We start from the raw sequence: 27,419 nt of genomic DNA, 5'->3' as shown, positions 1-27,419 counted from the left end.
ATTTGTTTATTCTACATCAATCCTCCCCGCAAAAAAACATTTTGTCAGTGGTTGGCTTGGTTCTATTTCAAAATAGAAAATCCAACTTTCATGGGAAAAAGCAAGTCTTGTAATTCAATAATATTTTATTTTCAACAGCATAAAAGGAATTCAATACTGAGCCTTCAGAGCAAGAAGAAAGCTGAACCTATTTACAACAAAGCCGGTGGGGGTTGGAGGGGTGGGGAAGGAGCTCTGCTGTCCTTCTGAATGCAAACCTTCCAGCCACCCTCTTTCTGCAGTGAATTAACACTTGAACTTGTGACACAGATAACTTCTCAGAAACATCTTTAAAAACATACTATTATTGTGCTTTACCAACTAGCTATCCACAGTAACTGAACCCGTAGACGCTGAGAAACATACGCACCGAGGCAGCAGGAGCATTTTCAGTTGCCCACCCAACAGCATTAAGCTCCTCCCCGTCCCACTAACTCACAGCAATGACGCAAGTCCCTTCAACACCCGGAGCATTCTTTTACTGCTACTGTGAGAGTCCGGGTGCATTTAAGTCCCCGATGGTCAGACATCCACAAGCTTGAATTTCCTGCCACTGGTCTCTCGCCAACCCAGCAACAGGTGGGCATTCTATCAAAAGTGAAAGTGATTTTTTTTTTAAGTTAGGCTTAAATTATTTATTCTGAAGCAATCTGTTCCATCTTTTACGTTGCTGTTGTTGTTGAGCTTTATTGAGATATACTTGATATAAAACATTGTACCAGTTTAAGGAGTACAATCGGAGAAGGCAATGGCACCTCACTCCAGTACTCTTGCTTGGAAAATCCCATGGACGGAGGAGCCTGGAAGGCTGCAATCTATGGGGTCGCTAAGAGTCGAACACGACTGAGTGACTTCACTTTCACTTTTCACTTTCATGCATTGGAGAAGGAAATGGCAACCCAGTCCAGTGTTCTTGCCTGGAGAACCCCAGGGACGGGGGAGCCTGGTGGGCTGCCGTCTATGGGGTCGCACAGAGTCCGACACGATTGAAGTGACTTAGCATAGCATAGCATAGCAAGGAGTACAATGTAATGATTGAATATTTCTAATATATTACGAAATGGCCACTGCAGTAAAGTGAGTTAACATATCGATCACCTCACCCACTTACAACTTTGCATGTGTGTGGTGAGAACTTTTAAGATCTACCCTCTTAGCAACTTTCAAATATAGGATATGGTATTGTTAACTAGTGGATACCAAGGGGGGAAGGGCTGGGGTGGGAGGAATTAGGAGATTAGAACTGACACATATACACTGTGGATAATATGTATAAAATAGACAAGTGATGGGACATGCTGCATAGCACAGGGAACTCTACTTAACCCACTGTACTGTTCTAAGGCGAATTTTTATTGAGACCTGAACTTCCCATTGAGGTGCTGCCCCTTGGTTATCACAAGTCCAACTCTCCAAAATTCCACAAAGTTCTGAAAACAAAGTCTTTTCGTAAGCAGGAGACACGCTCATTTGGCAGCAAAACCTGATATTTTGGGCTGCCTAGTACCTTTGTTTGCTTTGTGCCAGTATTTTACATTTTATGGCAGACATATTAAGGTGTTGATTTATAGGGTGCTGTTCCAGTTTCTGTCAGTGGAATTCCATAGCATACAGTATATGCAACATATTATCTTTCTAAAATCCCCCCAAAGTCAGACTTCGAAGGAAAAATTGGTCCCTTATGTTCAACATACGGAGCCGTGGATGTACTGTCCCCAAGCCTCATTCATGCCAGGAAAGCTTTGCAGCGCCCATGTCCCAGGAAAAAGAGGATGTTAGAACATTCTGCATCCCAGAAAGGGAAGGCTAAGCTTTGGTAATAAAAATCCTCTAGATCCTCCTTAGAGGAATTTTCTTTGAGAAAGACTGTGTTCCTGCCAATAACCCTGGATTGTCTGACAAATAATGAACACGAATTGTTTTCTCTAAGGTGATTCCTTAAAGCACCGTCTTCTAAGGGAGTGGGAGGGAAAATTTAAAAAAAAAAAAAAGGATTGGAAAAAAGGTCTAAAGGTCTATTAGGGTGAGTACCGGTGGCTTCCTGATCCAGCAGTATTAACAATTTATGGTATTTAAAAAATGTTGTCTAGATGCAGAGTCGGCAGAGAAGTTGGGTGGGACTTAACCCGGGCTCTGCCACTTAAGGAGAACAGAACTTGCCAAAGAAAACGATGTTGCGAGTCTTGTTGTGCCTGATGATATAGATAAAGGGGTGGTCGGCATTGAACTCATCCTTGTGTTGCAGGATCCGTGACCCTGGCACCTCTATGGAATCCCCACCATCTTCAGTTATTTCTAAGGACACTCTGTGAATGACATTTGAGAGGGCCACTCCCTTCGTCTCTGACATCCCAGAGAAATCAGAGGTATCCTCATTAAAGATGTTTTTCAGCCCTAGGTTTTCCAGACTAGCCTTGGGATCAATCATCTTTTCCACCTTAAATTTTGGAATGGAGAGTTTGACTTTGGCATTGGCCATCATGCTGGGATTTGTCCACTGCAGGAGCGTCTCTGAGTTGAGTTGTTTTTCAACCTGAGGGACAAAAAGCAGAGGAAATTATTTTTTTTATTTCCAACTGTAAAAGATCCTGCTCGATTAAAAGCATACAGTGTCACAGAGGGCCTGATTTGGAAGTAGTACAGATGGTCCATCAAAGACAGAACCGACTCTGCAGTTTTGGTATGTGATGAGGTTCTCTTAAAAATGGCCACCAAGCCACCCAGCATCATTCTCCCATACACCTTATGACAATGGTCCCTTCGCTCTGAAATTTATGAGAGCATTTCTTTTAACTATAGAGGAGATCTATAGGTATGAATCCATGGCTTGTGATGATGCATGGATAATGGTGAAATAAATATAAAATTAGAAAACTGTTTATGCATTGTATTTACGGAAAGCTTATTTTAATTCCTCCACTAGGAAACCTAGAATATTCGTGCCCTAGGCATAGCATCAAATTTAATAAATTAAAGCTAAAGTTACCCTTTTTAAAATGAGAATTTGAACTGTCTAGGGTCATTCTTTAATACCATAGGTGATGAATGCATCCATTTCAGTTGGTTATTTTTAAAATGCTGCTGCTGCTGCTAAGTCACTTCAGTCGTGTCTGACTCTGTGCGACCCCATAGACGGCAGCCCACCAGGCTCCCCCGTCCCTGGGATTTTCCAGGCAAGAGTACTGGAGTGGGGTGCTATTGCCTTCTCCAATTTTTAAAATGAGAGATATGCAATGATGCATAAAATGATTTAGTCATAAAATTCTTCACTGAGCAAATCTTAAATTGCTCCTTGCCCCTCCAATCTCTGCACTGGCTAGAGGAGAAATGCACGTACAACAGAGAATAATACCTTGACTGTTACTACATGAGGCAATCTGCACTGAAGTTACTCATATGAAACCTACAAAAATCAGGGAGATGACAAGGTCACAAACTGATCACCAGCTTTATTTCTAATGGGGGAGGGAACCATTGGACTCTCTTGCTAATCTATGATGAGTATTCTTCATGGATACTGTTTCATTTAAGACAAACTATTAAGACCAAAGCTTCCCAGGTGGTGCAGTGGTTAAAGAACCTGCCTGCCAATGCAGGAGATGCAAGAGATGCCAGTTCAATCCCTGGGTCAGGAAGAGCCCCTGGAGAAGAAAATGGCAGCCCACTCTAATATTCTTGCCTAAGAAATCCCATGGACAGAGGAACCTGGTGGGCTATAAAAAGGAGAGAGAAGAATGAACAGAAGGAAAATAGAGACAGGAATTATGATTCAGTTCATACAGTAACAGATAAAACATAATGAGAACCAAAGTAGCAGGGAGGCTGAGACCAAGCTGGCCCATCCGCTGAGTCAGGGAGTAACTGAGCAGCCCGAAATAGAAGTGAATCCTAGGTTCCTCAAAGAGGCACTACTCGGGGCTCAGCTGGTGAAGAATCCGCCAGCAATGTGGGAGACCTGGGTTCGATCCCTGGGAAGGGGTGATCCGCTGGAGAAGAACATGACAACCCACTCCAGTCTTCTTGCCTGGAGAATCCCATGGACAGAGGAGCCTGGTGAGCCTGGTCTATGGGGTCATAGAGAGTCGAACACTGAGTGACTCAGCAGAGCGCAGCACAGCCTGGAGTTCAGAACGTTAAGAGCGCAGATTCCAATCTCCTGGGCTCACATTCCGATTCTACGTCCCCCACACGGGTTTGTACCATGTACCTAGCCCTCAGTGCCTGCGTCCCCTGGTAAACTCAGTACTCAGGGTAACAGTTTCTAACTCCTGCGACTGCCGTGAGAATTAGATGACCAGTGCGTGTGTGAACTTACAGCTCCTGGCACATTGTAAGTACCAAATAAATATTAGCTGTTTTAATATTGAGGAGAAAAACCCCCAGAGAACCCTGAAACCGTTGGAGACCATTAGGCAAGGTTACCGGGCGCCCTCCCACAGCCCCACAAGGCCGCCCACGCGTCTCCTGGCACCGGTGCGCCTGCGTGCTGCCTCCCGCTGCCCTTCTCACCTGCTCCAGGCCCGTGGTCCCATCCTCCACGTCCTTGGGTAGCAGGATGAGCATGCTCAGGTGCTTGTTCTGAAAGGGAAGCTCTATGATCTTACAGTTGACACCATCGATGTGGCCCATACAGAACGTGGCCTCCATATTCATCATCTGCACTGGTTTGGTGTCTGTCTGTAAAAGGAGAAGAAATTTGCTCTGCCTGCTTTTCACACACACACACACACACACACACACACAGCACATAAATTTGTTCCTAATATAGCTTCAAGTCGTTATGGCTTAAAGCGGCCACAGGGGGATCCACACTGACAGACACGGTCCTGTCAAGAGTTTATGACTTCCACTGAAAAGTTATTCATGTGCTTTATAACTACAGGAACTATACATAATATAATACTGTATTTGCATATATAAAACTTTAAAATAAGATGGAATGACTGGAAACACAAGCAAATATTAACTTAGGCTTTATAGATGCCTGTAATTACAAGATCTTTTAAGCATTGCTGGTGAAGCTCACTTGAAAGTTGATTCCAGCGCAAACCCGCATGTCCATTTACATAGCTTTTCCTCATAAAATGTCTATTATGGAGAAGTCAGCATATAGCAGAGCAAAATCACGCTCACCCAGTCCTCTGTCTGCCCGTGGTGTTCGTCACCCGTCCCCATCCCCTCTTCTTGCTCTGATCTGATTGGACATGAGGACCTCGGGTTTGGTCTCCATGGGACATAAACAGGTGCTGTGCCATTCAGTGAGCACGGCAGCCTCCCTGGGCTCAGCTCCTCTGCCAGCAGCGAGGGGACTGGGGGTCTCAGGATGGCCATCCCTCTGGGGGAAGGTGGGAGGCGGGAGTGGGGAGCAGCAGAGGGGAGGGGAGGGGGCTACACAGGACAGGGCAACTCTGGCTACACTTTTCCTTTAAAATACCTGAAATGAGGCAAAACATAAAGATTTTACAAAGGTGGTTGTTGGTTCATTGGTGCTTGTTATATTATCCTCCATAATTTACTATACACTTGAAATATTTCCTAATTTTAAAAATTAAGAATGATTACAAATAAAATTATCTCAAAGTCCTTTATAGTTCCTATCACACAGTCCTTCTCTCCAGGCAGCATCCCAGGCCCTTTTTCTCTGTGTCCCCATTAATATCTGACCTTGTGTCTCTGCCACAGAGGTGACTCATTTTCTAACGAAAAATTAATTCATACTAGGGAGTAAAGACTGATAGTAATTTAGTGCAACTTACTGTCTGGGTTTATACCTCTCACGCGATATTTGCCTGTTTTCTGAATCTCTTTGGGGGGAAATTTCAAACATCAAGTCTGCAGAAATAATAGAACAGTGAAGTTCTTATCTGGCATCTTCAACAGTAAGCTAAACCTTACCCAGAGCTATTTTCAAGCAAACTAGATCTTACTTGTTTTACTGTTTCTATATATACCCATTTTAACACTTGTCACAGTGTTAGAAATATGTGCGTAAGACTTCCCTGGTGGATAGCAATCCATCTGCCAACGTAGAGGACACGGGTTTGATCCCTGGCCCAGGAAGATCCCACATACCGTGGAGCAACTAAGCCCTCACACTGCATCTGCTGTGCCCTCTAGAGCCTGTGACTCCTGAGTCCCTGAACGGCAGCTACTAAGCCCGAGGGCCCAGAGCCTGTGCTCCACGGAGAGGAGCCGCAGCGAGGAGACTGTGCACCCGGAGAAAGCCCGAGGGCAGCACCAAAGACCCAGGAAGACCGAACTAGCTAAGTAGCAGCGTGTGCAGCCAAAAGGAGGAGATACTGCAGAAAAGAAATGTGTGTGCACACGGCAGCCCCTGCCCATCCAGACTACAGGCAGAGCAGGAACCATGACTTACACCTTGGTATATCCCAGCACGGAAGAACTGCTCACTAAACATTCGGCTGTTATTAAATAATTGAAGACTTTGCCTCTATATATAACCAAAAACAAAATGATGATTTTTTAAAAAATACTACTTTTGGAATTAACTGATAATTCTTCCATTTCTCAAAGAAGATATAGATTTGTCTAAAAATCTCCATTAGTTTAGATTACTAATAGTTTCTGAATTCACAAAAAGTGTGATCACCAAAAACTGTCATCCATTTCATTTTTCAGCACTGACTGTGGAAAGAATAATCCCTCTTTCTAAAATATAAATTAAGACATGTCTCTGAAAATAAGACTAAGTAACGACCATCCCAGAAAATACAGCATGTGTGTGTGTGTGTGTGTGTGTGTGTGTGTGTGTTCACCTTTGTCAGAAGAGGTATTATACTAAACTTTTAATAATATAACTGCATCAATTTAGTCTAGTCCTTAAAAGACATGAGACCAAAGGACACGGGAAGAGTTTCAGTAGCATCACGCGAAAGTTTGGGAGCTGACAGAAGCAGCTCACGGGAAACATAATAACCTGTGCCTTCAAAAGCAGGGTGTGGCCCCACACAGCCTTGAACGGTGTTTTATTTGATGAACCTCTGAGAGATCAATGGCATTTTAAATCCCTATTAATTCTCTTTCTAGAGTCCAAGACTCCAGGATGTTGATCTGACCAAGCTTTATGATTTAATAAGAATAAAGGAACTGCACATATTCTACCCACCTCTGTAAAACACTCAGTGACGAATGTGAAACACAGACCTGAGCCTGAGCAGCACAAGAGTCCGCGGTGAACCCCCTCGCTAGTGCAGGGTTCTGATGACTCTCTGGGCTGGCCCTGCAGCCGGCATGAGAAGCACCATTAGCAACATCAGCTCAATGGACAGGAGTTTGAGCAAACTCCAGGAGATGGTGAAGGACAGGGAAGCCTGGGGCACTGCAGCCCACAGGGTCGCAAAGAGTCGGACGACTGAGCAACTAAACAGCAGCAGCTACAGGCTCTAGGAGAGACCTGAAAACTAGAGTCATCACAGGGCTCCAGGGTAAATGAGCTTCCTTCCACTACATCGCTGACCGACAGACAGTTCTGAACCTGTGTTCTTATCACAAGCCAGATCCCATCGAACGAAACCAAATCACACCATCCTATACATTTCTGGAGTTTCCCAGGTCCTCTACCTGATCTCAGAAGGAGAGCAGTGAGTGGTCCTGAAGAGAGATCTTAGTTCCCTGCCCAGGAAGTAAACCTGGGTAACCCAGCTGAAAACCAAGAGTCCTAGCCACTAGACCACCAGGGGCTCGAGGCTGGAAGAAATGTAGGCCTGGCTCTTGCCCCTGTTTGAAAGCAAGACTGTTTCAGGGAGGCAAAAACTATAAGAACAGGTACAAAGTTTATTATTAGAAACACACTCAATGTATGCGTGAGCAAACAGGAAAACAGTCTGTTTATCTACCACAGAAGCAGAGCAGAGATGCACACCCAGAGAGAAAGGGCACCCGCCGCCTCTCCAATGAGGGGCGTGCGGCAAGTCAGAAGCTGGGCAGAGACCCCCCCGGAGATGCCCTGAGCGAAGAGGGCGCGGTGAGGAGGTGACGCCAGTCACTCACGCGTGACAGTCCCCCCATCTTTGTTTACTTTTGGCCAATTACCTTCTTTCGTCACACCTGACTGGTCCATGGACCCTCCCCGAGATGCATGTACAACTTTTCTTCTAAAACGGATCCCACCGCAGAGGTCTATGGGTGTATGTCCACACTTATTATGGGGTGAGGTCCCCTCCCTATTCGACCCCCAAGAAGCCTCCCTGCACACGTGCAGACAGGGAAGACTTCCTTGACCTCAGGAGTGGGCATCTTATCTCTTTGCTTTAGCAGAGCTCAGCTTTTGCCACTACCTTTGTTTGGGAGTGTCTGGGGGAGAACAAAAGCTCAGTTTTACTCCACGTGACAAACACCAGGCATCCAGCCCAGAGGCCCACTGTCTCCCACCTCATAATGAAACAATCAGTTTTCCAGTCTCAGGTCTATGACTTCTTATTCACTCAATAGTATTAAAACTATACTTCCCTACAATGCAAGTTTGTAATTCTTCTCCATAATGACTCCCAGCCCTGGAGATGCGTAAGCTATGCTTTCTCCTTCAAGGTCAGCAAGCACCTCTAAGCACTTTCTAAATTAAAATCTCAAACCATGTACTGTACTGCTAACCGATGAGAAGTGAGATCACAGAGGAGTTTATTAACCTGGAATAAGATTCCCAAATGGTTATGTTTCGTGATGATACAAAGACCTGTGACGTTGGGATTTAGTTTGTTTCCTTTTCCTTTCTTATTAATGGCCCCAAATATCTGTAGCTATTTTCTGGTTGGTGATTTAGATTTAACCACTATGTTATAAAGACTTCCCTGGTGGCTCAGATGGTAAAGAATCTGCCTGCCATGCAGGAGACCTGAGATCGATCCCTGGGTCAGGAAGATCCCCTGGAGAAGGGAATGAAAACCCACTCCAGTATTCTTTCCTGGAGAATCCCATGGACAGAGGAGCCTGGTGGGCTACAGTCCATGGGGTCACAAAAGAGTTGGTCACAACTGAGAGACTAACCACACGCTGTATTATAAGCTCTGTAAAATCTTACTCAGACCCTAAGGACATCCCAGAAAAAGAATAAGAGTCTCTGGATTATGGAGTTTTTTCTACACTTACCCCCTGGCTGTTGTCTTGGGAAAAGATAACCTTTTGTGCCTTAACTGCCCTCATCGGAGTGAATTCCCAGGATCCCTTGCGTGGCTGTGATTTTTCAGACCTACAGCTGGGACCCTGTCTGCTGCATGCAGCCCACGTACCTGGTTGATTCTGAAAGGGCATTCTTTGGTTTCTGACTCAGGAAATTTCTTCATCCACTTTCCAACAAAGTAGGCAGCATTAACCACAAGGATTTTGGTCTGGTCATTCACACTGTTGTCAGCTAAAATGTTCTCAAAGTGGCCTGCAAACAATTTTAGAAAACCACAAATTGCCCAGGGTTATTCTCCCAAACCACCTCTGATGTCCACATGCAAGTCCACTCACTGGCTAGAGCCACGCCTATAATGTGGCTCGGTAGCCCAGCCCATCTCATTTCAAAAGGATCCCTTCTCTCCTTCCATCCCGCCACACCCAGCCTTTCCAAGAGACCTGGGGAGGAGGGTGACGGGGAGCGGGGGAGGAAGGAGGAAAGCACGGCCACCACCGTGGCGTCTCTACCGCGCCGAGGAAGGCCGTGCCGGACACTCAGGCGCGGTGCCCTGCACATCTCCCCCCTTTACAGATGAGGAAGCTGAGGCTCCCTGTTAAGTCCCTTGCCCAAGACGATGCATGAGCAATGGGGAATTCAGGATTCAAAGCCAGTTCTTTGTGACACCAAAGCCTGTGCTCATGGAAAAAAAAAAAAAAATGCCAGAAACCTTATTTTCTACCCAGCCCTGCACCCAGTACTGTCCCGTGTCCCATCTCACTTCCCTCACGATGATCCTGGAGGGCAAACGTCATCATCCCCATTTCACAGATGAGGACACTGAGGCTCAGAGAGGCCACGTGGCTCTCCAGGTTCACTCAGCTGCCAAGCACGTTTGATGCCTGGACAAAGCTCTCCTCTTTACCCTGGAGCTCCCGCCCCTCCTCCTCAAATTGCCCGTTGCCAGTGCGTCTGCATCCAGGTCATCTGTAACCACCACCACCGGCTCCATGCCAACTGCAAGCACCACGGCGCTCAGACCCTCAACAGACAGAACAGGTCGATGGTGACAAACCCTTAATAAAGTCTTTGCTTTTGAATAGCATTGATGTTTTTGCAAAAGATTTTTCTTTGCCTAATCTCTTAGATGTTCTCACCACGGCTCAGACCCCCTTCCCGGGCTGTGACCAGTTGTGCAGGGACCTGCACGGGTTTCGTCGCCATCTTCAAATTCTCAACGCAGTTTTTAACCAAAGGCCCTATGTTTTCATTTTGCACTGGGACCTGCAAATTTTGTAACCCATCCTGCCAGTTCTAGGTGATGGGCTGACTACATAAGAGCATCACTGAAGAAGGAGGGAGCTAGTTAATGGTGGTGTGTGTGTGTGTGTGTGTGTGCGCGTGTGTGTTAGTCACTCAGGCATGTCCGACTCTTCACGATCCCATGGACCGTAGCCCACCAGGCTCCCCTCTGTCCATGGGATTTCCCAGGAAAGAATACTGGAATGAGGAGCCGTTTCCTTCTCTAGGGGATCTTCCTAACCCAGAGATCGAACCAGGGTTTCCTGCACTGCAGGCAGATTCTTTACTGACTAAGCCACCACGGAAGCCCAAATGTAGTGGTCAATTGCGTTAACTTAAACATCAAGTTTCTGATTTCAAATTCAGAAGTTTTTTCACTTAACTACCTTGTCCAGTAAAAAATTTAAACTTCTGAAGATTTTAAAATTGAGGCTGCTGGAGAGAAATGCAACTTGTTAACAATTTTAAAAGCAAAACTGTTACACATTAATTTAAATGGGAGCTCTTCTTCAGGTATGCATTTTAAAATTGTGCTGAACCTGTGGATGTGAGAGTTGGACTGTGAAGAAAGCTGAGAACCGAAAAATTGATGCTTTTGAACTGTAGTGTTGGAGAAGACTTTTGAGAGTCCCTTGGACTGCAAGGAGATCCAACCAGTCCATTCTGAAGGAGATCAGCCCTGGGATTTCTTTGGAAGGAATGATGCTAAAGCTGAAACTCCAGTACTTTGGCCACCTCATGGGAAGAGTTGACTCATTGGAAAAGACTGATGCTGGGAGGGATTGGGGGCAGGAGGAGAAGGGGACGACAGAGGATGAGATGGCTGGATGGCATCACTGACTCGATGGACGTGAGTCTGAGTGAACTCCGGGAGTTGGTGATGGACAGGGAGGCCTGGCATGCTGCGATTCATGGGGTCGAAAAGAGTCGGACACAACTGAGCGACTGAACTGAACTGAACCTGGTATTTCCTAGACCAGATCTTTCTTTATATACAAAGTCAAAGAAAGTTCATTTCAATAACAAATATGTATCAATGTACACATTTGTGTGTGGGCATACTATGGGCTTCCCAGATGACTCAGTGGTCAGGAACCCACCTATAGATGCAGGAGACATGGGTTTGATCCCTGGGTTGGAAAGGTCCCCTGGAGGAGAAAATGGCAACCTACTCCGGTATTCTCTGGAAAATCCCGGGGATAGAAGCTACAGTCCTGGCAGGCTACAGTTCATGGGGTCGCAAAAGAGTCAGACACAACTTAGCAACTAAATAACAACAAGTACGTACCAACAAGAGTCAGACACAACTGAAGTGACTTAGCACACACACAACCATGTGAAACTTGAGTTAGACAACACATGCCCCGCTGTACAGTAAACTCAGACTCCAATCCAAATCCCTCGGTTGGTAATGGCAGCGTCTGTGTTTAAATCTAGGCTTGAATGACTCCCAGCCCACGTCCTCCCCAGGCTGAGCCTGTGGTTAGAGCGGGGGCTCTGTCCCTCCTGAGTCAGAGCGCCCGGGGGCCACCTCACGGCCTTGGGTCTCTGCTGCGGAAACACGTCCCTCCCCAGACTCCGGGGAGCGCAAAGCACCCGAAAAGCCCGCGAGGCTCTGTGTCCCCCCAGATCGCTCCTTGTGTCCCGGGGCAGCGAGGACGTGAACACCAATTTGCACCCAAATTCATCTGAGCTCCGATTGCTTCTTAGCAAGGAAGACAACTCACAGAGAATTTTCGTGGAGGGAGGAGCTAGGAAAAGGAGAGGCCTCAGGGAAGTGCTGAGCAAGAGGCAGGAGCTGTGCTGCTAGAGACCCGGGACCTGGGCTGTCGCCCGGGATAGAGGTTTGAGACAGGTTCCACCGTGGTGGTCTGTCTTGTTCCACTTTTTTGACACGTCTTTTTGATGACCTAAGGCCTTTCCGTGCTTTTTTCCTTAATAAATTTGTAGAATTCTGAGCTGAAAGTAGCTTGGAGGATAATCAGTTTGCAGTCCAAGCCCTTCATTTCCTGATTAAAAAACCAGTCTCAGAAACCGCCCCGAGCTGTCCTTTGTTAGAGGCACAGCTGGGGCTCTAGGAGGGCTTGCGGCAGCCTGTCGGGGAGCAAGACAAGGCTCCCCTGGAATTCCACCAACTCGTGACCTGAGGCAGGAGACGCCCAGAAACCCACGTGGTTGAAACGGCTTGGTGCACAAGAATTAGGCTTGTGTACTGAAAACATTCAAAGAACCCTCCAGATGTTCAAGTTTATACTTAGCAGACTCATGAGAAGACACAGTCTATTTACTTAGTGATTTATAGCAGAATAAGTAAAGGATACTTGCCATCTGTGAGTTCCTTAATTGAGCTGTTGATCTGACCTTTCGTTTCTTCCAATTTATCTTTGAAATCAACGGTCTCCATCTCTTTTGCATAGGGTCTCTTGGTGGAGCTGATGAACTCCTAAAAAACATCCAATTCATAAAATCACAAAGTCCTTAAAGTCTGTAGTCAAACCATTGTGCCCTTATACAATTCTAGCACAAGGACTTCTAAATGTCTATTACTATGGACGCCCTTTCAAAATCTGTAACACAATATAAATTGAAACTTCATGGAAAATTCAATGAATTTTCTTTGTATTGCTTCATTTGTTCAATTCTAAGACAATACAAGTATTGAATGCCTCCGTCAATTTCTTTCTTTGGGGGAGAAAAGAAACATTATGCTAAAGGCGCACAATTATATGAATTCCAATTTCAGAAATGCAAAAATGTACATTTATATATGATGGTTTAGAATGGAAGAAATGCACAGACAAGAGAAGTCTATGAGAAGAAAAATCTAACCCACACTGAAATAAAGATTATAATGATGCTTGCTACTCAAAGTCTGATCCAAGGACCAAGATGGGCAGCATCACCTGGGACCTTGTTAAAAATGCAGAATCTCAGGACTTCCCCGGTGGTCCAGCAGCTAAGACTTCATGCTCCCAATGCAGAGGATCTGGGTTCAATCCCTGGTCAGGGAACTAGACTGCATATGCAGCAACTAAGGCCCAGTGCAGCCATAAATTTAAAAATATTTAGGAAAAACTGCAGAATCTCAGGCCCCACCCTAGACCTACTGAATCAGAATCTGAATCTTTAACAAGATTCCCAGATGACTCACCTGCACATTAAAGTGTGAAACAGCGCTGCAGAGAACAGAGCGGTGTTTCTAAGTATGATGCTTGTTAAAACTGCAAAAGCCTGAATCCATCCCTGCTGATCTTGATTCAAGCGACCCAAAGCTGAGGATACACATTTTCAACACCAGGCAGTTGTAATGCAATTGGCCCTCCACAGACCACACTTGTTTGTACTGTTACTAGTAAATCTGTAGATGACATACAACCCGCAGAAGCAATGGAAAGCACTCTTTTTAAAAATTGCTTGCAACTCCTGGTTTGAAATAATTCGAAATGTTGAATGGAAGTTCAACCAAACTAAACACAGATTGATTAAATGCCATGTCACTTTACTTCTGAATACAGGACTCCCTGGATTTTTTTCAGAGCAGTCAGAACCTTAGCCAGTTGGATTCTCTTCATTGCAACCCAAACTTGGGACTGAGTTACCATTTACTGACAGAGCTTAGAACATTCCAGAGACCTTGCAAGAGGAAGGGCCTCCACTGTCAGCAACAAAATGCATTTAAGTATCTTTAAAGACCACCCCATGGGCAGAGGAGCCTGGTAAGCTGCAGTCCATGGGGTCGCGAAGAGTCGGACACGACTGAGCGACGTCACTTTCACTTTTCACTTTCATGCATTGAAGGAAATGGCAACCCACTCCAGTGTTCTTGCCTGGAGAATCCCAGGGACGGGGGAGCCTGGTGGGCTGCCGTCTATGGGGTCACAAGAGTCGGACACGACTGAAGCGACTTAGCAGCAGCAGCAGCAAGGACCACCTAGGGAGTTTTTTAAATGTTTTCATTCTTGGGCCCCAACTCACATCTCAATATTTCTTTAATTCACCCAGGTTATTTTGGAAGAAGAAAGCTGTGTGTGTGTCTTTAAGCAACAAAAACAAACTCACAAGAGTATCTAGTGATCTACACCCCCAAAAGATCCTTGCCAGAATACAAACATTTATTTGAAGATAGTAAAACTAAGGCAAAATATTTAACTGGTAGTCCACCTTTTAGATTTGGAAAGCTTGAAATTCTGACCATCCAAACACAAACTGAACTCGATATTACTAAAGTAGAGAATGAACATCTCTGTAGTTAAGGAAGTTGGCTACGTGTTTCAAGTGAAGATTTTTTAAATATTATGATACACTCTGGATCAAATTTAAGGATATTTCAGTGTTCTTTATATGATTCCTCCTAGAAACTCCTAAAATTACCACCACTGCCTTGGATACCCACCTGACCAGCCTGGCAAAACAAACAAAACTGGTCTGTGACTGACAAAAACTGTCACTTCGTACAGTTATTATTTTTCTTACTGATTTTGGGAAACATCAGAAGAATATTGTGTGCATAAACAAGCAAGGTAAAGAAGTTGAAATCTTCCCAGGTCACCTGCCCTGACGCTGAAGGAGAAAGAGGTTTAAATCACGGGCTGTCTTACATCTAGAGAGACGCATTTGTTAGAGAGTTAATAACCCCATTTTCCACCTCTCTCAGTGAGGAAGCTCAGAGAAAGGGTGGGGTGTGTGGGTGTTTGAGAGTGAAAAAAGGAAGCTCATGGCTCCTCTGTATTTTAAGTTAAAATATGTAATTGCAATTGATTCCCACTATATTCAACCTCTCCCCTGGGATTAATTTATTTTAAATAAACCATAAATGAGCATCTAGAAAAAGTCGTTGGTCTAACCATGAGAAAACGTCACCCCTGGTAAACAGCTGAATCTTGCTAATTCCACTGAGCCACTTACTGTAGAAAGATTCAGAGATTTTTCTACGTAGAGCCGTTTGATTAATTTCAGGGAGTAAAAGGAACTCAGCTTGTTGACATCCGATGTTACTGTTTGAAATCCAAAGGGCACATCTTTGACATTTTCAAAATGAAGGACCTGTGAAGAAAAAAATCCCCATCAGCCATGAAGCACTGCCTGCTCCTGTGGTGGTGGACACATGACGATGGCCAGCCTCCTGGGGACGGGGCCTGACCATCTGACACAGAGACCATGGTGCGCTGTGGTTCCCAGAGAGCAAGGCTGCTCAGCCTTAGCGCTGCTGGCAGTTCAGACAGGATAATTCTAGGGGGAGGGGCGCAGGGGGCAGTGCTAGGGCACCCCGGCACCCTGGATGCCAGAGCATGCCTCCTTCCACTCGTGTCAACAGAAGTGTCCCGGTCATTGCTGAATGTCCCTGAGAGGGTGAGAGAGGGAAGGGGCAGACTGTCCCCAGCCGAGAAACACCAGCATAAAGGTACTCTTCTCTCGACTTAACTATAAGGAAAATTTGCCCTTTCTTCAGAATGATGCCTCTATGCTTTTTTCCAAACTTGGAAAAGATGGAAGTAGGTTAAAACTTCTACCCAATTCAGAGACAAGAAGAGAGAAATTAATGCCAAGAGACAATCACTAGGCAAGTACCAGATTCCAGGACACAGGAGCCTCCAGAGTTCCTTCAGTGCCCAACTAGTGCCACATGGGCTGATGGCGTCATGTAAGGTAGGCAGCTCCGTGCTGTCTACGGCCTATGGTTTAGTAGTCCGGCCTTTCACCCCAGCCTGTACCTACTAGAAACGTCTTGCCCAGCTTTCAGAACTTCACTCTCTGCTCTGCAAAATGGATTGACAACACCTAGTTGTCGAAATTGCCGTGAGGATTACAGACACTATCTGTAAAACACCTAGAATATTATATGGATTCAAAATGTTGATAATTATTTTTATAGTAATAAGCCACTTAAAACCAGGATGCTATTTTCTGGAAGACTTAAAACCTTTTATTTTATTCCTAACTTTTTTGTTCCAACCAATAACCCAGCCTCTTCTCAGCTCCATGGTGCCCAAAACATGACATCAGGATAAGGTGCTTCTCTCCCCATCCTGACCCATAATAACCGAGCCCTGATGCCACACCTCGGGTGACATCACTTATGGGCACACTGCACCCGTGAGTCACACAGCCTCAGTCCTGCAGGGTCAAACTGGCTGGTCCAAAGTGGTACATTACTGTCACGCCTATTGACAGGCAAACAGACCAGAAAGTTAAAGAACCCAAGCGCCCACTGTAGGAGAACAATAGCAGGAGCAGTACCAGAAATGCTCTTTTCTGTCTCTTCTCTAATGGTAGGTGAGGAATGAGGAAAGGGAGATGGGGTAGGGATGGTGCGGTGGGAGAAAGAGGGATGAAAAGATGAAGCTCCTCTCCCCACAAAGGAAGTGTCCTTTTCAAGTCCCACTCAATTTCAAGTGTAAATTCTCCATTGAAATAAGCATGGATACATTCTATCTATCCAGTAAGGATATAGAATAGGGCAGAATATACTATAGAGTAGAATATAGTGGAGCCTGCATCTTAATATAAAGCATGATGCTTTAATAAATTCTGTGCATAAGACAGAGGGCTTAGATATCACTCTTCCTGGTTGGGGTATTTGCAGTGGAACATTAACAAACATCCTTTTGATTGACACTTACATTCTAACAGGTAGAAAGATGTCATATGACTTGTCAAAGGCCACTTGTTAGTGGAAATGCTTTTGATTGTCTAGTTAATCCCCGGGTTCTCCCCCACAACACAGTGCCTGTTCTAAACGTGGGTGGCAGGCCAGATAAATGAGCTTTCACATTTAAAAAGTAAACTGAGAGAGTGCTAGAAGTGGCAAAATACTCAGCCCTGAGCAAATCTGACCTCAGAGCCTCACTGCCTTTCCCCAGACACCACCGGTGCATCTTGATTACTCTTCTCCACTCAAAGCAGAGGCAAGCTACGGCCTTACCTGTGCAAGTTCATCTGCTGTGTCCCCTTTGGCACCGACTTGAGCAAGTGACAGAGAGGTGGACAGACAGATGGGAGAGAAGAGGATGTTGTCCGCTGGCTCCTTTTCACACAGCTGTTTGTACAGGTCAACTGCAAAAGCCGAATTTGCCAGTCGCAGGGCCTCCATTGTGGGCCTGGAACAAAGGACAAGAGAGAGGTTATTTCTAAAGCACCTTTCAAGTGACCTCAACTGCATCCGGCAGCGCAGTAAGAATCCCAGTCAAAGTCACGGGCTAGGGTAGAAGAGAGGCAAGAACTTCCTGTAAATGCAAATCTAAAGCCAGTGGTGAAGCAACTCCTGCCCGCACGTCCTGAGGTCTGAGTGTCCAGATGTGCGGTCCTCTCTCTGGACAGCTCTGTCCTGAACCTCTGAATCCAGGCCCATTCGGCTAGACCACTATCAGGAGTGGGATTAGTGTGACTAATTAGATTAACGGTCAGTCGGGACACCTCTTCTCTGCATGGAGTCAGGACAGTCATCAACACTGATGAAAATCAGTTTATTTATCTATATTGTTTCAATTAGGATTTAGGTTAAACCATATAAAACTGAATTTTTTGTAGATTTCAAAAACAGTCAAGTCACAGCAGTTCTGTGTGATTCCAGTTAAAGAGAGAGAGGGCAGCTTCAGCTAAAAATATGGAGCCCAGGGCTCAGTGGTAAAGAATCTGCCTGCAATGCAGCAGACCCAGGTTCAGTTCCTGGGTTGGGAAGATCCCCTGTAGAAGGGAATGGCAACCCACTCCAGTATTCTTGCCTGGAGAGTCCCATGGACAGAGGAGCCTGATGGGCTACAGTCCATGGGGTCCCCGAAAGAGTCGGACACGACTGAGCGACTAAATAACAACCAAAGTAGAAACATCAGCAGTGGGTCTCCTCTGGTCTTGCCTGAGAACTCATTATTCTGAAGCAGAGCTTCTCCAGGTGGAGCCTACAGATCCCCTGGCAGCCTGAAGATCCTTTCAATGGGTCCATGAGGTTGAAACTCCTTTCATAATAGTACTTAGACATCGTCTTCCTTTCACTCTTAATCTCTCACAAATATACAGTGGAGTTTCCCAGAGACTATGGCGGTGGTGGAGTCACTCATTGTCTATGAAGTCAAATGTTAGAGAGATTTTCAGAAATGAAAAATGATGTTACTCTTCTCTTTGTATGATTTCACTTTAGAAAACAGTTATTTTTCATAAAAGTATGTTATCCATGTTACTATGTAATGGTTCCATTATTGTTAATGAGTTTTTAAAATATTTCAGAATTTTTTCAGCTTTAATTTCTAACTTAATATCAGTAAATACAAGCAACATTAAAAAAAACCTCTTTGGGATTCTCAGTTATTTTTAAGCGTGTACAGGATCGGAGGCTAAAGCCTGATAACTGCTGAGCCATTGAAAGGCCTGCCTCTCCGTCTAGCCTCGTGCAGCAGATATTGACTGATGAGGCCTGAAGGCTCCTGGGGAAATCCAGCAGTCAGGGCATAGTCCCTTCTAGAAGCCAAGCTGAGCTGCATGAACCCCTCCGCTCTGCCTGACCCCAGGATAGCATGTAGGGGGCATCATTACCCCTGGATGACCATCCCACGGATCAAGGTTGGAAGCATTCCCCCAAGGCACTCAAGCACTGTGCAGTCGTGTATTCAGACAGCAAGAGCGAACATGGCTCTGAAGGTCCTCGGGTCGGAAGTGCTCCCTGGCCTCAGACGAAGCATCACCACTCGAGACAGAGGGCTTCCATCAATCAGGAGCCAATGCGTTAGAGTCGAACGCACGAACAGGATCTCAACTTTGTACCTTATCCCTGAACAGAATTTCAAAATGCCAAGACAAGAGACTAAGATCAAGGAACGTGCCCCTGGTCTTCAAACAGTTCTTCAGAATTCTCCCTTTTATGAGACATGTGGCTTGTGTGTAGGACAGACTTTAAAAGATCATAATAAATCTCAGTCACAAGTTTACTAGCAAAAAAAAAAACTTTTCTGTTGCCCCATTCATGCTCACTGATCTTCTCCAGTGACTGCTTTCTCCCATGTCCGATAAGTACAGCCAAGTGACCCCAGCGTTTCCATTATGAACCTATGATAATGTAACCTGGGGCTTCCCTGGTGATCCAGCGACTAAGATTCCGAGCTCCCAATGCAGGGGGCCCGGGTTTGGTCTCTGGTCAGGGATCTAGATCCCACATGTGGCAAGTAAAACCAACTGCAGCCAAATAAATAAATAAAAATAGACATTAAAAACATAAAAAAAAAAAAAGAAAGTAACCTGAAGTCAGGCCAGGGACCTTACATTTCTTTAAGGCCTAGTACCTTTCTCTTCTCTGGGGATGGTGGGGGCCGTGATAGGAGAGTGAACTCTCGGGGAAAGGGGACCCCAGGAGGAGGGCAGAGGGCAGTGAGACACACAGAAGCACGCGTCCCTCACAGGGAGATTAAAGGGTCTGGGGAATCCCAAACTTTCAGGACAAGAAGCCCGGCTTCTTCCAACAGCGGATTTAACAATAATACTGAGCTTATCTGTGACTAAAATTCAACAGGAGCTATTTCTCTGACAAATGGAAAAGGCTAAATGAGCTATTTCTTCACCCAGCAGAGAAACCTAAACCCAAATGCCTGCAAACTTCTCAAACAGCTGAAGCCCTAACCATACTAATAATACGAAAACACACCAACTACACAAGTAGTTCTTCCAGGCATGTATTTCCAACCAGCTGAGAGAAGAAATCTGAATAATTTTGCATCATTTATAACAAACTTTAAAGCTTGATGTCTTTTGTGTGTTTAAAGCCTTGGAGTAATCTGCTGAGGAAGTTTGACTGCAAACATCTAAATGTGGATCCCACGAGTGGATCAAAGGGTGAGGACTGAAGCATCTTTCATTCACACATTATAACATTATGGGATCTATTTCACCCAAATGGCTCCAAGTGAACACAAGGTCGTGGTGGCTTTAAGCACAGTTAATTACACAACATGGTTAGTTAGCACTGTGTTGCAATCCAAGGCTTAGATTCAGTCCCTGTTGGAGAATGTAAATCAGGACTCACTTAACATCTAAGTTGGCCACAGAGACAAGTAATCAGTCAAGTGTTGCCCGGTAAATCTGAGCAGTTGCTTGGTAACTAGCTCCACGTGACCTGAAAGCACGAAAGCCTCCGGTCCGAGGCGGCTCCAGGGGAGCGCTTTCCGGTGCGAGGCGGCTCGAGGGCGGCTCGAGGGGAGAGTTTGGCCACGACAATGGCACCTCCTTGTGCTGCAGGTTGAAGCGTTTCAACAAATCTCGGCAACTTGAGCAAAGCATGCACAAGAAAATGGGTCAGGTTCCTAAGCAGACCATTTTGCAAGAGCAAACGCTATAAAAATTAGAACTACCATATGGCCCAGCAATCACATTACTGGGCATATGCCCTGAGAAAACCATAATTCAAAAACAGACATGTATGCCAATGTCGGTTGCAGCACTATTTATTAATACAATAGCCAGGACATAGAAGCAACTTAAAAGTCTATCAACAGATGAATGGGTAAAGAAGATGTGGTACATATATACAATGGAATATTACTCAGCCATAAAAAGGAACAAAACTGAATCATTTGTAGAGACATGGATGGACCCAGAGTCTGTCATACAGAGTAAAGTAAGTCAGAAAGAGAAAAACAAGTATCGTATATTAACATATGTGTGTGAAATCATGTATGATGAAATCTAGATTCATCTGGTACAAATCAATCTAGTTCCAGGCGGGAATAGAGATACAAAGAGAGAACCAATGTGTGGACAAGGTGCAGGGTATTGGGGGGCAGGCAGGATGAACTGGGAGATTAAGTTTAACATAAACACACTACCATGGATAAAATAGATAGGGTAGGAACCTGCTGAATCACACTGGGAGCTCAGCCAGGGGCTCTGAGGGATCCAGAGGGCTGGAATTGGGGGAGAGGGATGGGAGGGAGGCCCAAGAGGGAGGCGATATGCACAGCAGAAACTTATACAACTTTGTAAAGCAATTATACTCCAGTTAAAAATAAAAATAAAAACATCAAACCAAAAAGAAAATTATGGATACAGGAATAGAGATTAGCAATTCCTACATGGTAAATTTACATATCGAATGACCTGGTCAGAGTGCTAAAGTCTCTGCAGAGTCTTCATTTTGTTATTCCATTATTACAGAGATAATGTCTTTCATTTTCTTGAACACCTAATGATTAGAACAAGTAAGGAGAATTTCATTTACAGGTTCAACATGGAAGACACTACATCCTTTAGTCACTTAAAAGTTTAAAAGACATTTGTATTTTAATCAGAGAAACGTGAGAGAGAAGTTAGAGTAGTAATGCAAATACAGTAAACAACAAGTTCTAAGAATTTCATTGTAAAGTTGCTGTTTTGTTTTTATTATTTGCAATACATCCTAAAGTCATAAACGTTTAAAGGCAGACAGATCCAGGTTTGGATTTAATCTGGCCCCACCTCTTCATTTTAAAGGTGAGGGAAGGGAGGGGCACAAAGATACAGCGATTCTCCCAGGCCACCCACGCGGGGAGTGAGAGTGGCCAGACCAGACCCGGCACTCACTTCTGAGCTCCTGGTTCCCAACCACGCCCATCACCTTCCTTCTCAGTAATTGTGTCTTTGCTGACATTTGCTTGCTCAGGAGCCTTTAGAGTTCCGAAAACCCTCCGTGTCTTGGATTACCCCTTTAGAGACATCAAGATACCTTACATGTTTTCTTCTTCTTCTTTTTTTTTTTACTTACATGATTTCTTTCTTTTTAATCAAAACAAAACTTTCCCCCCTGATTTTCCTACTGGAAGAAACTCTTGTTCTCTACCATTAGTGTTGCGAACTATCAACACTACACTGCTTTCATTTAATAAGTGTCAACTGAGCACCTAACAGGGTGTGCCAGCGCCACGCTAGACATGAACAAATCAGGTTTCCGCCTCCGAAGAGCTGACGCCTAATGGCATGATAGGTCTGTAGGCGCGATGGGTGTTTTGACCTGGGGCACAAGTTACCACGCAGCTCTTAGGCGACACAGTGCACTCCTAGTAGAAATCTCAGCGAGGCCTCCTCAGGGACAGTGACATCTGATACGGCACACTAAAGGGGGCTCCCGAAGAACAAGGAGGAGTGAGCCATGCACCCAGGCGGACCAGAGAGAACTGCGAGTTCAGAGACCACAGTGAAAGGAGTCCTGGACGAACAGAGACTGGCGCACTGGGTTGTGAGGCCAGGCAGGGAACTCGCTTCTCCAGACTCACAGATGCTCAACGACCCCTGCACGATTTCTAACACTTCTAATGCATCTAAGCCAATATTCCCCCAGACTTTTCATCTGTAGACCATCTGGGTGAGATAAAGGTCCTTTCGTGGAGACAGTCCTTAGGCAACGCCTTGAGAAGTTTTGCCTATTGCAACAACTATAATGGAATGTCTAGAAACACAGTATCAGGACTTCCCTGGTGGTCCAGTGGTTAAGACTCCAAGCTCCCAAGGCAGGGACACAGGTTCAATCCCTGGGCGGGGAACTAAGATCCCATATGCCGCACAGTGTGGCTAAAAAATACATAAAAAATAAAAACATGGTCTCTGCTGTTGGCTTTCCAACTCACAAGGAAAAAAGTCAGAGCCAGATTAAGAAAACAGGAGATCTCACAGCTTCTTCCATGTGAAAGAATAGTGTGAGTCTGAATGAAATGAGTAAGTAACCTGAAAAGCGCTTTGTTAGCAGGAAAGAACAACATGATTCTCAGTGGTAAGGTCAAATGCTTGATTTCCGATGGAGAGGAGCCTCTGCTTCTCGCAGATATCCTGAACCATCACATTTGCTCCCACCTGTTTAGAAGCCTGATCTTTACCGCCGAGCCATCTGTCTGCTGCCTAACCATAAACTAGAGCCAGACTCACCACATCAGGATGACCAAGACTGCCGAGACTTCACACCCTCAAGCTGAACCCGCAAACCAGAGGGACTGGTTTGCGGAACTCAGGTGCTAGGAAGCAAAGGTATAAACCTGCCAACTCATATGGAGAATCCTTTCTTCAGACAAGCTTCCATCTCCACGCCCACTCAGGAACCTATCAAACACTTACATATACCTAAGGATACTTACATAAACCTAAGTGACGAAGGTTTGGATGCACCCAGTTCTATTCATATCCTCTTCCGTGACGTAGGGGTGACAGAGCTGTTAAGAAAATTCCTGGTGGGACTTCCCTGGCTGTCCAGTGGTTAAGACTCTGCACTTCCAATACAAGGGACATGGGTTCAATCCCTGCTCTGAAAACGAAAATCCCACACGCCAAAGGGCGTGGCCAAAAAAATGAAAAGAAAATTCATGGTGACCTGGAAAAGACCACGAGCTTTGAGTTTGACGGCTTGGATTCCACTTCGTCCTGCCCTGTATCAGCTGAGGGACTCACAAGACAGGGGATGGGGACCCGAAGGATGTGTCAGAGCCCCAGTTCTGTTCATCTGAGCCTGACCTGATTAGGAGCCTACAAGGACAGCCTGGCCTGTTAACCGCTCTTTAGTGTGACAGGCTTAAAGAAAACCATCAACACAGTAGCTTCCCTGAGGAAGAAACTATGAGCCAACCTGTTCGAAAAGTCGCCCAAGAACACACGCTGGAAATATGTGATTCGCTTCAAGTATCTTGAAACCCAGAGAGGGAGAGAGACTACTTCCAGCCCTGAAGAACGCAGGTGCAAATAAACGGACAGCAACTGGATGCTTTAAAATGCGCAGAAAAGCGATTCCGAGGTCTGAACCTCACCGCTCAGCGCCAGCCAGGAAGGCGGCCAGACGCTCCTGTGCGTCCCCGCGTCCTCAGGTTAGGGCGCCACACCCTCTCTGGAACCAACGCTGCAAAACACTGAGCTCCAAAGCAGGACTGAAAACATCCTCAGAAATAACTCTCCCCCGTATATCACTCTTTCCCGCCCGCTCCCCTCCCCATATACACCAAAACCTCCCGGCCGTGCCGTTCCTGCATATTCTGACCTTGTACGTGGCATGCCTGGCTCCCAAAGGACCGGGCGCGGCAAACGCTGCCCTTGCAGGGATGGTGGCCACGCGCAGCTGACAGCCCAGCCGCGAAAAGACTCGATTCTGCCCACTCTGCACCATCGCAAATCATCTCAAAGAGCTATATTCTTTTAAGAATTGCCCAAAACAGGGACACCACCAAGCCCTGCTACCTGCGCTTTGCTTACCTGAAGTTACAGCGGTCCAGGGAAACGCACGGTCGGGAAAAGGAAAGCCAGGTGCAGACAGACCTGGACGTGAGAGCAGCTCTGCTGGGCAGGAGCGACTCACCTGAACTCGCCCGCGGCCACGCCCACCGGGCCCCGCCCCGCCCTGGGGCCCCGCCCACCGGGCCCTGTCCCGCCCACTTCTGCGCCTGCTCTTCTGGCTCCCGCCTCTTGGCAGCTTGTCCACGATTGAAAAGAAGGATTCAGACGGAAGTTGCTGTTGTCTGCACAGCTTCTGAAGGCCTCCAACGTGCTCAGGCAGGACGGGACTGTCGGTGGATCCTACCTGAGGCTGAAAACATGCATACACACAGTAGGGCACCCCTAGTAGGCCACGTGGGGCAGGAAGGTGACATATTACATAAAATAGAAGGAATATGTGATGGTCCTGACAGTTCATACTCTTCAAATATGGTGATGCCACAGAAAGTACTCTCACCTCCATAGCTCATTCTGCTAGATGCCAGAAAAGAGAAAAGTGATCACACACAAAAAAGAATCTATGAATACATTCTACTCAGCAAAATATGTAATACCAGATTGGGAGACATTGTTGACGGGCCTCCGGATGAAATATGGCAATTAGGATTACCCAGCTTTGCTAGAAAATCTCTTTGTGTTTTCCAGAGTTTTCTTGCTTTCCGGCAGCTCCTTTTTTTGCTGGGAGCTACTCCCTTCCTAACTGAATCTGTTCTCAGGAAAGGACCTAAATCTGAGCCAATTACTTATCTGCTATGCTCATTTGATGTTCTCTGTTGTTCATTTACCACGTTATCTCATAATCATCTGTTTTATTGTACAATCTCCTCTATCTCACTATGAGAATCCTGAAGTAAGGACCAAGCCTCGTTCGTTTTTGCAATACCAACACTTGGTATGGTCTTGATAGATGTGCAGGCAACTAATGCTCGTTGGCTATATGAATGAGAGTGACTAAGAGTGACTAATAGCTTCCCTTCTCCCCGTGCCCTGGGTGTTTTATTATGAACCAGGTCAAAGTCATAAACTAAAGGAGTTGAACTCTGAAAGTAGAATTTCAGGCATCAGGGGAACTAGTAGAGGCAAGAAGGTCATCAGAGAGTGATGTTGGCCAGCTACCCCTGGAAAATGACACCATTCAGCTGTAGTGGGGAAATGTGGGTTTAAGAGTCAAATCATAAATTTGGAAAATGACTCTATCTTACCATTCATCATCTGAGAAACCCTAGGCAAAGTGCTTAATCTCGCTAGCCTCAGTTTCCTCATCTGTAAAATGAGACACACGGCACATGAACAGACGGTAAATAAGAAGTGTCTGGCGCATAGCATGTGGTGGTGATCAGCACTTGGCCTATTAGGCAGGCGCGGTCTCGGGGAATAATCATAATGACCACAAGGCTGGTGCGGGGTATTCACATTTAGGTTACCATGGTAACTTACCAGCACCTGCAGCCTGTCTGCTCTGTTGTTGTTGTTTACTTGCTTCAGTCATGTCCGGCTGTTTGTGACCCCATGAACTGTAGCCCGCCAGGCTCCTCTGTCCATGGGATTTCCCAGGCAAGAATACTGGAGTGAGTTGCCATTCCCTTCTCCAAGGGATCTTCCCAACTCACGGATCAAACCCATGTCTCCTTCATTGGCAGGCATGCTCTTTATCACTGAGCCACCAGGGAAACCCCCCTACTTGCTACTGTGCCCCAAAGGTTTGAAGAGAATTGCATTTAAATCAGAAATCTTTGTCCACTCTCTCTTTTCAAGTCTAAATTATCTCTACAACACTCCTGTTCGGGGCTTGTCTAATCTTGGCAGAAACACTTCCAGAGACAGGAATTCAGCAATACCTAGGGAAGCCCAAATACAACTCTAATTCTTGGAAATAAATGTCTCTTTAAAAATATTTAGTGGGAAATTATATACCACTGTTTGTGGCAGAAAGTGTTTGTTTTATAACTCCAGAAAGAATCTATAATTTTCTTTTTTCTAGCCATACCATACAGCATGTGGAACTTCCCCTACCAGGGATCAAACCTGTGCCCCCTGCAGTGGAAGAACAGAGTCTTAACCACTGGACCACCAGAGACAGCCCAATAATTTATAACTCCCAATATCTATAACTTTCTTTACTCTCTTTGTTTTGCCACAAAAAAACCTTGTTGTTGACTTTGTATTTAAAAGAGTAGATGTTAGTAGGGGGTGGAGGGAAGAAATACAGCTTAAAGAAATACAGCATCCATTCACTGTACAATTTTATCAAGCAATAGTTTCCTCTAGCTCAGCAAAAATAGTCATCAGCTCAAATATTTAATAACCTAGGAGATTGTTTTGTTGGTGCTTTTTCTAACCTGTAGGTTGAATCATTGCAAATATTATGAGTTGATTACTCAGCATTCTGACTGGGGAAAGCCTGCCACACCCAGCCACTCCCAGGAACAGCTCAAAGGAGTTTTGTTACAGCATGCTTAGAATCTCTTTCTCCTTCTCTTGCTTCTCTTCCAAGAAGATGAATTTCAGTCACAAATTCTTGAACACTCTCCCCAAATACCTACAAATCATCAAGTGTTGTTTTTTCAAACCTATCAGTGTGATTTTCACCAATGCGTATGACAGCTCCCCTGTACAATAGAGGAATAACTTGAACCTTACGTGCTGCCAAAAACAAAGAAATCTCACAAAAGCCTTCCCTAGCCACTGAGGACTGTTACTACCTTTTCGCACAAGGAGAAACTGAGTCAAGGAAGATAAGGCAACTTTACCTCAGAGTTTT

General features: G+C 45.4%; 1 protein-coding gene across 1 annotated transcript; it reads right to left on the bottom strand.

The window, feature by feature from the left end:
* Positions 1–26,100, bottom strand: SERPINB5 (serpin family B member 5). The gene is made up of 7 exons (XM_055559354.1): positions 24,638–26,100; positions 17,379–17,553; positions 15,362–15,499; positions 12,782–12,899; positions 9,285–9,427; positions 4,549–4,716; positions 1–2,572 (listed from the first exon to the last, which is right to left on the bottom strand). Exons 2-7 carry the CDS (start codon positions 17,544–17,546, stop codon positions 2,180–2,182), a joined length of 1,128 nt encoding a protein of 375 aa, XP_055415329.1. The 5' UTR covers positions 17,547–17,553; positions 24,638–26,100; the 3' UTR covers positions 1–2,179.
* Positions 26,101–27,419: the final 1,319 nt, after the last annotated feature.

Source organism: Bubalus kerabau, chromosome 21 (genome assembly GCF_029407905.1).
Source record: "Bubalus kerabau isolate K-KA32 ecotype Philippines breed swamp buffalo chromosome 21, PCC_UOA_SB_1v2, whole genome shotgun sequence".
In the NCBI taxonomy this organism is placed as follows: domain Eukaryota; kingdom Metazoa; phylum Chordata; class Mammalia; order Artiodactyla; family Bovidae; genus Bubalus; species Bubalus kerabau.
Note: the sequence above shows the minus strand (reverse complement) of the source record. Positions and strands in the feature narration are given on the sequence as shown.